This window comes from Colobus angolensis, unplaced genomic scaffold (genome assembly GCF_000951035.1).
Source record: "Colobus angolensis palliatus isolate OR3802 unplaced genomic scaffold, Cang.pa_1.0 Scaffold315, whole genome shotgun sequence".
In the NCBI taxonomy this organism is placed as follows: Eukaryota; Metazoa; Chordata; class Mammalia; order Primates; family Cercopithecidae; genus Colobus; species Colobus angolensis.
This window is the reverse complement of record NW_012116433.1, coordinates 1,291,037-1,303,547: the sequence shown is the minus strand read 5'-3', so window position 1 is coordinate 1,303,547 and position 12,511 is coordinate 1,291,037. Positions and strand designations below refer to the sequence as shown.

Sequence of the window (12,511 nt, the reverse complement as noted above, 5' to 3'; positions counted from 1 at the left end):
GAGATCCCGCCACTGCACTGCAGCCTAGGCAAAAGAGTGAAACTCCATCTCAAAAATAAAATAAATAAAATAAAATAGAATAAAATAAAAATAACTCCTACTGGGCTCTGAACAAGGCACAATAAAATAGTTTTGATACTGTAAATTGTGAATGATTTGCCCACATTTTTTCTCTGCTTTCCTCCCTCTTAGGATTTTGCGTAAGCCTGTTAGAAAACAGGTATTCACAGGTAAATAAAAGTAAATCAAACAAATGAAAGCAAAAGAAGACAATTAGTAGGGAAGAAGTTTTCCCACTTTGTTGTTTGTTTAAAGAATAGATCCTAGTTTAATTAGTTGAACTAATAGGTGTGTGAAGAGAGTCTGGATGATAAAAAGGATGTAGGCAGTTTTAGAAAAGCTGTTTCTTGAAAGGTGCTTTTTACTTTAAATCAATCCTCGCCTCAGCTTATATCTTTTCTAAAATGACATAAAGTAGGGATTTCAACTTAATGTGGAAAAACATTCCATTCTTTATAAATGACAACACCATCACCATCCTCAGAAAGTAGTAAGCCATGCATCCCTCATTTATTCAGAAAAGCCCTTAGCTTTTGGGGTTTTGTTTATTCTTTTGAACCAAGTAGGCTTTTTTTCATTAACTAAAACAAGATTTAGCAGTAGAGAATAGAAATAACACATGTAATAGTAACTGTGAGTCTTTGGTAGACAAATGTTAAAATTAATATTTCATATTTGGTATTTGTCTCCTAATAGTTAATCATCCATTCTCTTTTACAAGTGGTTTTCACAGTCAGCTGTTTGATGATAGACACTAATAGATTGTACTAGTGTTTTTGAGGTATTTCAGAGTGTAAACTTGAAATAGTAAGGAGAAATGCTTATTTTCAAACTGGTTAAATAATCTTTTTAAGGAATAAACTTGAGGAAATTTAGATATAGTACATTTGGATTATGATTTCTACTTAGGTTTAAGTGCTTGCTTTTTTATTCTTGTGAATTCATTGGACATAATATTTTAGAAAACTGGAATTTATAAAGTACAGTTTACAAAGCATTTTCTTGTAGTTCATTTAGCAGATGTTATTGATATTATTGTTGTTATTACTATCATCGCCACTCTGTAAGTGAACTGATTGAGCTGAAAGCAGGCATTGGGCTAGTATAGACCCAGAAGTAGATATTGGGGCTTCCCATTGATTGTTTTCGTTGTTGTTGTTTTTGAGATGGAGTTTTGCTTTGTCACCCAGGCTGGAGTGCAGTGGTACGATCTCAGCCCACTGCAACCTCCGCCTCCCAAGCAATTCTCCTGCCTCAGCGTCCCAGATAGCTAGGATTACAAGCGCCCATCACCATGCCCGGCTAATTTTGGTATTTTTAGCAGAGACAGGATTTCACCGTGTTGGCCAGGCTGGTCTTGAACTCTTGACCTCAAGTGATCCACCCGCCTCGGCCTTTCAGAGTGCTGGAATTACAGGCGTGAGCCACCGTGCCCTGCCCCATTGATTGTTTATTGCTTTCCCGTAGTGCATTTTTATATCAATCATTCTTAGAATAATTAACCCATACTTTTACATATTTCCTTATCTTTCTTAAAACATTAGCCGGGCGCGGTGGCTCAAGGCTGTAATCCCAGCACTTTGGGAGGCCGAGACGGGCGGATCACGAGGTCAGGAGATCGAGACCATCCTGGCTAACACAGCGAAACCCGTCTCTACTAAAAAGTACGAAAATCTAGCCGGGCGAGGTGGCGGGCGCCTGTAGTCCCAGCTACTCGGGAGGCTGAGGCAGGAGAATGGCGTAAACCCAGGAGGCTTGCAGTGAGCTGAGATCCGGCCACTGCACTCTAGCCCCGGCGACAGAGTGAGACTCCGTCTCAAAAAAAAAAAAAATTATATCTTTTACATGGCCCCACCACTGAGATAACAAATTCATTTATCTTGTTCTGTGTTTTAGGGTAGGGCTCTACTTCACTGGGCCTGTGATCGAGGACATAAGGAACTAGTCACAGTCTTGCTGCAGCATAGAGCTGACATTAACTGTCAGGTAAGAGTGACAAAATAAAGAAGAGCTTTTATTTTTTAAATTGAAGTATAATTCACATAACATAAAATTTACCAGATAAACTCTTTTGAAATGTGCAATTCAGTGGCATTTAGTACATTTCACAATGTTGTGTAATCATTGCTATTATATAGTTCCATAATACTGTTGTCACTGCAGAATAAAACCCTGTTCCCACTAAGCAGTCACTTTTTAAAATTTTTTTATTTCTCCCTTTGCCCCAGACCTTTGCAACCACTAATCTGCTTTCTGTTTCTATAGATTTGCCTATTCTGGATACTTTATATAAATGGAATCATAACAATTATGGTTGTGTTTGACTTCTTTTACTTAGCATAATGTTTTGAAGGTGTATCTATATTGTAACATGTAACAATACCTCATTCCTTTTTATGGCTGTATTTTTTGAATATCCCACGTATTTATCCATTAATCAATTGATGGGTTGATGAGCAGTTTGGGTTGTTTCTGTCTTTGGCAATTGTGAATAATGCTACTGTGAACATTTGTGTACTTGTGTTTTTGTTTGAATACCTGTTGTCAGTTCTTTTGGTTGTAGACATAGGAGTGGAATTACTGGGTCATAAAGTAGTTGGATGTTAACCTTTTCAGCAACTGACAAACTGTTTTCCATAGGAGCTACACCATTTTTCATGCCCAGCAGCTATGTATGATGCTTCCAGTTTCACCACATCCTCACCAATACTTGTTACTTTCGCTTTTTAAAAAATAACTATCTTAGCGGGTATGAAATGATGTGTCATCATGGTATAATTTTGATTTGCATTTCCATAATGACTAATGATATGGAGTATCTTTTCACATGCTTGTTGACTATTTGCATATATTTTTTTCCTTTTGTTTATAGTGTCATACTTTAGAAACCATTGCCAAATCCAAGGTCACAGAACCTAAGGTTTTGGTTTTCTTTCTCCTTTTTATTGTGGTAAAATACTCATAAAATTAACCATTTTAACCATTTTAAGTGGATAGTTATGTGGCACTAAATACGTTTATATTGTGTGCACCCATCGCCACCACCCATCTCCAGAACTTTTTCATCCACCGCAACTGAAACTCTAACCATTAAACACTAATTTCCCATTCCTCCCTTTCCTTAGTCCCTGGCAACTACCATTCTACTTTCTATTTCTGTGAATTTGACTGCTGTAGGTACCTCATGTAAGTGGAATCATACAAAATTTGTCCCTTTTTGACTGGCTTATTTCACTCAGCATAACATCATCAAGGTTCATCCGTGTGGTTGCGTGTGTCAAAATTTCCTTCCCTTTTAAAGCCGAATGTTATTTGTATGTATTTACAATACTTTGTTTATTCCAATATCTATGGGCACTTGGTTTGCTTTTACCTTTTGGCGATTATGAATAACGATACTGTGAACATGGATGTACAAATGTCTGTTCAAGTCCCTACTTTCACTTCTTTTGAGTATATACCCTAGAAATAGAATTGCTGGATCGTATGATAATTCTACGTTTAATTTTTTGAGGAATTGCTATATTTCCCACAGTAGCTGCACCATTTCACATTTCCACCAGTAATACACAGATATTCGAATTTCTCCACATCCTTGCCCACACTTGTTATTTTCTGCGTTTTTGACAATAGACATCCTAATGACTGATTTGGGTGCCTTTTATTTCATTTCCTTGCCTAATTGCTCCAGCTGGGCCTTCCAGTACTAGGTTCAATAGAAATGATAACATAGGCATCTTTGTCTTTTTACGCTTAGGTTCTGGAAAAAGCTAAAAATAAAAATTAAAAAAATCACACAACACTGTTGTTACCATAAATCATGGTAATATCATCATTAAATTTGACTACCTAATCTTCTGGTCTTTATCTTCAGAATACCTCCTATTTCACAGAGAAAGTAGAATAAATTTTTATGACCAACCCAGATCTCAGCCAGTAGCTCCAGACACACAATATCTCTTTGATGTCCCTCAGACACTTCAAACGCACAATATCTAAACACCAGCATCCCTCAACAGCCCACCCTTCCCTGCCCGCCACTCACCATAATTGGCACCATCATCCAACAAGTTCCCAGGAGGATGTGTCATAATTTAGCTAACTAGTACCATATAAATGGACTGTAACAATTTATACTTCGACCAGCAATGTATGAGAGAATTCCTGTTTCTCTAGCCCTGCCAAATAGTTCATTATAACACTTTTTGTTCTCTGCCTGTTTGATGAATGGTGTATCATATTTTTAATATAGCTTTTCCTCAGTTTCCCATTGTGTTGATGGTATTTTTCTCCTTACAGGAACTTTTTATATAGTAAAGAAAATCACTTTCTTTGTGATATAGTTGTTAAAATTTTCCCCCACATTTTCTTCTAGAATTTTTATTATTTCATGGTTTTTATCAACTCATCTAGAATTGATATACGTATCCTATGTATGTAATAGGAATTTTACTTTTGTCCAAATGGTGCCATCTTTATTTTTGTCCATATGACTAGCTAGTTCCAGTAATGTTTATTGAATCATTGATATCTTTTCTATAGCAATTTGAACTGTCTTATCATAGTCTCAATTCTTTTATGTATTTCAGTCTATCTTGGGGGCTTGTTCTTCCATTCCATTGCTCTGGTTTTCTGTTCATGTATTTGTGCTACACTGTTTTAAGTATTATAGCTTCAAAATATATTTTTAAATCTGGTTGGGCAAATTCCTTCACTACTCATTCAAAATACTTTCTACTATTTTTGCTTATTTATTTTTCTGTGTGAATTTCAAAATCATTTTTTCAATGCCCAACTTTCACTACCACTATTACCACTAAGTTAAAACAACAAACAAGAAGAACTGGCCAGATGGCGATGGCTCATGCCTGTAATCCTAGCACTTTAGGGGGCTGAGTCAGGAGGATCACTTGAGACCAGAAGTTTGAGACTAGCCTGGGCAACATAGTGAGACCCCATCTCCACAAAATTTTTTTTTAAAAATTTGATGTAGTGGTGGGTGCCTGTAGTCTTAACCACTCTGGAGGCTGAGGTGGGAGGATCACTTGAGCCCAGGAGTTAGAGGCTACAGTGAACTATGATTGCACCACTGCATTCCATCCTGGATGACAGAGCACAAGACCCTGTCTCTAAAAAACAACTAAACAATTTTTTTAACCAAACACATTGTTTGGAGATATTGTATATGGAAATTTCCCCAAGTTAGGCATTGCCTTAGGTTTTTGCCTTGCGGATTTCTTATGTTCTGTTTGTTTGGATAGTGTGAGACACTTTATAGAACATTCTTTACTAAAGAATGTGTGGCTTTATAGAACATTCTTTACTAAACACCAAGCTTTAATGCAAAGTAAAAGTTCGATGTAGGTTTTTAGGACGGATCTGTTAGTAGTATATGCCTGGCACAATGTATTCCTTTGTATTCACATGACCATTGTGTATAGCCACCAGCTTTGATTCTCTTTTGACAGTCATAATCTATACAATCTAACTTTAGTTAATGGGATGCTTTTGGCTTTTCCAGTTTGAGTTGCTAACATGCTTCGAAGTCAAAGGGCTTCTGGAGGTTAGCTCTCAGAATAACTCTTGCCCTTGTAATATCTTCTTTGGTTTCGTTATTGAAAACTCTTTTCAAATATAGACAATACAAACATAATAAATGGAAGGAAAGGTTCATCTCCCTCATGACTCAATATTTCTTAAACAACATTATTATTGACTGGCCTATTGGTTGCCAAAAAGGAAAATCAATTTTATTAGAAGTACTTGCTTGGCCACAGATCTTGGTACTAACTCAGCACAGGCAGTCTGATGTTATCAACTATCTGAAGACTAATTTTTACCATTAGTCTGAAACGAAGCAGTAATTAGAGATATGTCAAAGTCTACTCTGTGTTTTCCTGTCGTTTTTTACCCTTCAGTCTGTCTCATACATTTTTTTTTGTACTGTGGCTTCTATTTTGTGTGACTGTGATGGAATTGAAACTTGAAATTTTATTTCTAAGGAAGATGCTGTATAGATTTCGTTTGTTATCTGACAGTATTATGGATACAGTTTTGTCTCTTCCACTGCTTGGTACTGATTTTTAATTCCACTCTGAAAGTTAGGTTCATACCACATTTGGGATTAGGATATGGCTTACATGCACGCGCGTGTGCGCATGCACACACACACACCCTTCTCTGACTTCTTGAGTAACTTTGATTTTTTAAACCCTGAAGAAAGATTAAAACTACCCCCCAAAGCACATTAAAAGGTATTTGAATGCTGAACATTTATTGGTAGGAGGAGTAGGAGCATCTGTGGTGTATGTGTCAGTACCGTGTACTGGTGTTATGCAGTTTAAAAGAAAAACATTTTGTTTAAATGGTACAGAAATGTATAAAGGCTTTATGACATATACATTATATAAGCTTGCAGTTTATAGACTACCCTGTGCCCTCTCAGTGAATACCTTGTGCCTATCTGTGTTTTATGAAAGATTTCAAAAACATGAGAAAAGTATAAAGCAATAAATAAAACCATCTGTAATCCCATTACATAGTGCGTATCTGTGTGCAGTGGGGTGGGTAGGATATAACAAGTATTTAGTGTTTACTATGTGTCAAGAATTTTATGTGTATTGTCTCTTTTAGTCATTGCATCAATCCCATAATGTGCATATATTATGCTCTACATTTTACGGTGAAGAAACAGGAGCTTAAAGAAGTTACAGCGCTAGTGAAGGCCAAAGCCTAGATTCAAATATTCTAACTCCAAAGCCCAAGCTCTTAACCTCTTCACTGTAAAATTTGAATATATTTCATTTTCATCTTTATTTTTTTCTACTTACATATATATATTTTAAAGGTATTTAGTATAATGTATATAAAGTATTTTTCTTCGCTAATTAAAATTAAGTCTAAAATAAATTCAGTGAGGTAAATGTACACAAATCTTAAGGATATGGCGCAGTGCGTTTTACATACATACACACAGACACACACACACACACACGTCTATACACATACACATACCCTTGTGTGACTACCACCTATTTCAAATTAGAACATTCCTGGGATCCCTAGAAAATTTGTTCCCTAAAGTTACTTCCTGTCAATATCCATCCTTCACTTCCACCCTGAGGTGACTATTATTCTGAACTTCTGTGACCCCTGATTAGTTCTAACTCTTCTTAAAATTCAAATATTTGGAATAATAAAGTATATATACTTTTGGATTAAGCTTATTATGTTCAATATAACATTTGTGAGAGTCATCCACGTTACATGTATCAATTGTTCCCTTATTGCTGTATAACATTTCATTGTGTGTATATACCATAATTTTATCTGTTCTCCTGTTGATGGACGTTTAGGTGTCTTTTTTTTCCTTCAGTGTTTGGCTATTATGAATAAAGGAGCTGTGAGCTTTCTTGAATGTGGACATATACACGTATGTTTTCATTCCTCTTAGGTATATACCTAGGAGTAGAATTGCTGGGTCTTAGCATAACTCTGTATTTAACTTTTTGAGGAACTGCCTGTTGTTTTTCAAAGAGGCTGCACCGTTTTATATTCTCAGCAGCAATGTATGAGAGTTCTAGTTTGTCCACATCCTTGCCAGTTTGTCCACATCCTTGCCAATACTTGTTATCATCTGTCTTTTTGATTATGCCATCCTAAGGTATGGGAAGAAGCATCTCACTGTGGTTTTGATTTTCATTTCCTTGGTGGTTAATGATGTTGAGGATCTTTTCACGTACTCATTGGTCATTTGTATATGTTCATTGTGGAAATTTCTATTCAGATTTTATGCTCATTTAAAAAATGGTGTTATTTGTCTCTTTATTATTGAGTTATAAGAGTTACATGTTTTGGATACAAGTCCCTTTTCAGATGTATGATTTGCAAATACTTTCTTCAGTTCATTGAATTGCCTTTTTACTTGCTCAAAAGTGTCCTTTAAAAAACAAAATCTCAGCAAAGGAATAGGAGATCTAAAAAGGAAATAAATGGAAATCTTAGAATTGAAAATATAGTAGCTGAAATAAAAATTCACTGGATGCACTCAATACTAGATGGAAATGATAAAAAGATCAGTGAACTTTGAGCAAAGTGTATAATTTGAACATCAGAGAGAAGTAGATGGAAAAGAAATTAACAGAGCCTCCAGGACTGTGGGACAATTGTAAAAGATCTAACTTTTTTTGTCATCAGAGTGCTAGAAGGAGAGGAGAAAGAGTGTGGAACTACAAAAAATATTTAAAGAGTTACTGGCTGAAAACTTCCCAAATTTGATAAAAGGCATAAACCTATAGATTTAAGAAATTGAGAGAACCATAGACAGATATACCTGAAAAAATTCACAGCAAGACACTTTAAAATCAAGCTTTGGGAGATTAATGAGAAAAATAAAAAACAACATTGAAAGCAGTTAGAAGGAAAAAGTACATTGCTCCTCAATTTATGATGGGCTTACATCCTGATAAAACCATCATAAGTTGAAAATATCTTAAGTTGAAAATGCACTTAATACACCTAACCTATCTCATAGCTTAGCTACTGAATGCATTTATTTATTTATTTATTCATTTATTTTTGTAAGACAGTGTCTAGCTCTGTCGCCCAGGCTGGAGTGCAGTGGTGCAATCTTGGCTCACTGCAACCTCTGCCTCCTGGGTTCAAGCAGTTCTTCAGCCTCAGCCTCCAGAGTAGCTGGGGCCACACTCGGCTAATTTTTGTATTTTTAGTAGAGATGGGATTTCACTGTGTTAGCTAGGCTGGCCTCGAACTTCTGACATCAAGTGGTCCACCCGCCTCAGCCTACTAAAGTGCTGGGATTACGGGCGTGAGACATTGCGCCCAGCCTTTTCTATCCTTTTACTTGTACCATATGTGTATGTGTTAGTCTTCTTGGTCCGCTATAACAAAATACACAGACTGAATAGCATAAACCACAGACATTTATTTTCCCACAGTTCTGGAGGATCTAAATCAAAGATAAAGATGCCAACAGGGTTGGTTTCTGGTGAGGCCTCTCAACTTGGCTTGTAGATAGCCACCTTCTTGTTGTGTCCTCACAGGCCTTTCCTCTGTGCTAATATATCGAGAGATCTCTAGTGTCTCTCTCTTGTAAGGGCACCAGCCCTATCACATTAAGGCCACACCTTTATAACCCAATTTAACCCTAATTAGCTCTTTAAAGGCCCTGTTTCTAAATTTAGTCATATTGAGGGTTAGGGCTTCAACATAGGAATTGGGTGTGGGAGAGCACATTTTAGTTCATAACACTGTATCTTCATATTTAAGGCATGTCTCTTATAAACAGTGTGTAGTTGGGTTTTGGTCTTTAGTATGATAATCTTTGTCTTTTAATTGTAGTATTTGATTATTTATGTTTAATTACTTGTATAGTTGTTTAACTTACCAGCTTGCTATTTGTTTTCTGTTTGTTCCATCTGCTCTATTTCTCTATTTTTTCTTTCCTGACTGATTTTGTGTTTACAAGTATTTTCTATTTTTTCTTTCCTGAGTTCTTTTGTATTTATAAGTATTTTACTGCATGCATAGAATGTGTAATGATCAGAGTATTTGGGTAACCTGGAGTTTTTATCATTTTTATGTGTTGGGAGCATTTCAGGTTCTCCTGCTTTGAAATATACAATACATTGTTGCTAACGATAGTAACCCTACTCTGCTACAAAATATTATACCTTCTATCTAACTGTACGTGTATACCTATTGATCAACCTGTTTTCATCACCACTTCCCACCAGCACACCTTTTCCAGCCTCTGGTATCAGTCCTTCTACCCACTACCTTCATGAGATCAACTTTTTTAGCTTCTACATATGAATGAGAACATGTAAAATTTGTCTTTCTGTGTCTGGCTTATTTCACTTGACATAAGGGCCTCCAGTTCTATCCACATTGCTGCAAATATCATGATTCATTCTTTTTCATAGCAGACTAGTATTCCATTGTGTATGCATACCACATTTTCTTTATCCATTCATCTGTAGATGGACACTTTAGTTGATTCCATACCTTTGGTATTGTGAATAGTGCTACAGTGAACATCAAAGTGCAGGTGTACCTTTGATACACTTATTTCTTTTCCTTTCAGTAAATACCCAGTAGTGGCATTGCTGAAATGTGTGGTAGTTCTGTTTTTAGTTTTTTATGAAATCTTCATACTATTGCCCCATAGTGGCTGTACTGATTTACATTCTCACTAACCGTGTGTAAGAATTTTTCTCTGCATCCTTGCCAGCATCTGTTATTTTTAAATCTTTTTAATAATAACCATTCTAACTGGGTTAAGATGGTATCTCGTGGTCTTAATTTACATTTCCCTAATGATTAGTGATGTTAAGCATTTCTTTCATGTAGCTGTTAGCTATTTGTCTACTTTTGAGAAATATCTGTTCACACCCTTTGCTCATTTAATAGGATTATTATTTTTTAACTATTGAATGATTTTTTTTGTATATTCTGGATACTAGTCCCTTGTCAGATAATTTGCAGATATTTTCTCACATTCTATAGGTTGACTCTTTACTCTTTTGATTGTTTGCTGTGCAGAAGCTTTGTAGTTTAATACAGTCTCATTTAGCTATTTTTTTTAAATCTCTGCTTTCAAAGTCTTAGCCATAAAACCATTGTCTAGACCAAGTTCCCTATGTTTTCATCTAGTAGTTTTGTAGTTTCAGGCCTAATGTTTAAGTATTTAATCCATCTTGAGTTGATTTTTATATATGGTGAGAGATGGGGATCCAGTTTATTCCGCTGCGTATGGATATCCAGTTTTTCCAGCACCATTTATTGAAAAGGATGGCCTTTCCTCAATGTATATCCTTGGCGTCTTTGTTGAATATCAGTTGACTCTAAATACCTAGATTTACTTCTGGATTCCCTATTCTGTTCCACTGGTCTGTGTGTCTGTTTTTATACCAATACCATGCTTTTTTGGTTACTATAGCATTATAATATATTTTGAGGTCAGGTAGTATGATGCCTCCAGCTTTGTTCTTTTTGCTCAGGATTGCTTTGTCTATTTGGGCTCTTTTCTGGTTCCATACACATTTTACAATTATTTTTTCTATTTCTGTGAAAAATGACATCAATATTTTGATAGGGGTTGCATTGAATCTTAGATTACTTTGGGCAGTAGGGTCATTTAAACAATATTCTTCTAATTCATGAGCATGGGATGTCTTTCTATTTTTTTGTGAATTTCTTTCGTCAGTTTTGTAGTTTTCCTTATAGAGATCTTTCACCTCCTTGGTTAAATTTATTCCCAGGTATTTTTTTTTTTTATAGCTATTGTAAATGGGATTGCCTTCTTGATTTCTTTCTCAGCTAGTTCATTATTGGAGTACTGAAACACTACTGATTTTTTATATGTTGATTTTGTATTCAGCAACTTGACTGAATTTGTTTATTAGATCTAGGAGATTTTTGGTGGAGCCTATAGGTTTTTCTAGATATAAGATCATATTATTGTCAAAGGCGGACAGTTTGACTTCAAGTTTTCCAGTTTGGATGGTTTTTATTTCTTTCTCTTGCCTAATTGCTCTCGCTAACACTTCCAGTACTGTGTTGAATAGGAGTGGTGAAAGTGGGAGTTCTTGGCTTGTTTCAGTTCTTGGGGGAAAGGCTTTCCGATTTTTCCCCATTTGGTACGATGTTAGCTGTGTATTTGTCATATGGCTTTTATATGTTGAGGAATGTTCCTTCTATGCCTAGTTTGTTGAGAGTTTTTTGAAGAGATGTTGAATTCTATCAAATGCTTTTTCTGTGTCTGTTAAGATGGTCATATGGTTTTTGTCCTTCATTATATTGATGTGATACATCACATTTATTAATTTATGTATGTTGGACCATCCTTACATCCCTGGGATAAGTCCCACTTGATCATGATATATTCTGTACTGTTGGATTTGGTTTGTTAGTATTTTGTTGAGAATTTTTACATTTATGTTCATCAGGGATATTGGCCTGTAGTTTTCTTTTTTTGTTGCACCCTTACCTGATTTTGATATCAGGTAATGCTGGCCTTGTAGAATGAATTGGGGGGAATGCCTTCCTCTTTAGTCTAGTTTTTTTTGAGGAGGGAATAATTTGAGGAGAACTGGTGTTAGTTCTTTGAAAGTTTGATAGAATTCAGCGGTGAAACCATCCAGTCCTGGACTTTTCTTTGTTGAGAGACTTTTTATCACTGATTCAATTTTATTACTCACTATTGGTCTATTCAGGTTTTATTTTTATTTTTTATTTTTTATTTTTTATTTTTGTTGAGACAGAGTCTTGCTCTGTTCCCCAGGCTGGAGTGCAGTGGCGTGGTCTCGGCTCACTGCAAGCTCTGCCTCCTGGGATCATGCCATTCTCCTGCCTCAGCCTCCTGAGTAGCTGGGACTACAGGCACCCGCCATCGCGCCCAGCTAATTTTTTTTGTATCTTTAGTAGAGAC

General features: G+C 36.0%; 1 protein-coding gene across 2 annotated transcripts in view; it reads left to right on the top strand.

Annotated features, from left to right (window-relative positions):
• Window positions 1-12,511, top strand: part of ACBD6 (acyl-CoA binding domain containing 6) — a 204,442-nt gene that overhangs the window by 103,764 nt on the left and 88,167 nt on the right. For both annotated transcript variants that reach the window (XM_011951142.1, XM_011951143.1), the window contains one exon: window positions 1,957-2,046. In XM_011951142.1, coding sequence (XP_011806532.1) covers window positions 1,957-2,046 — 90 coding nt within the window. The remainder of the gene's footprint in view (window positions 1-1,956; window positions 2,047-12,511) is intronic.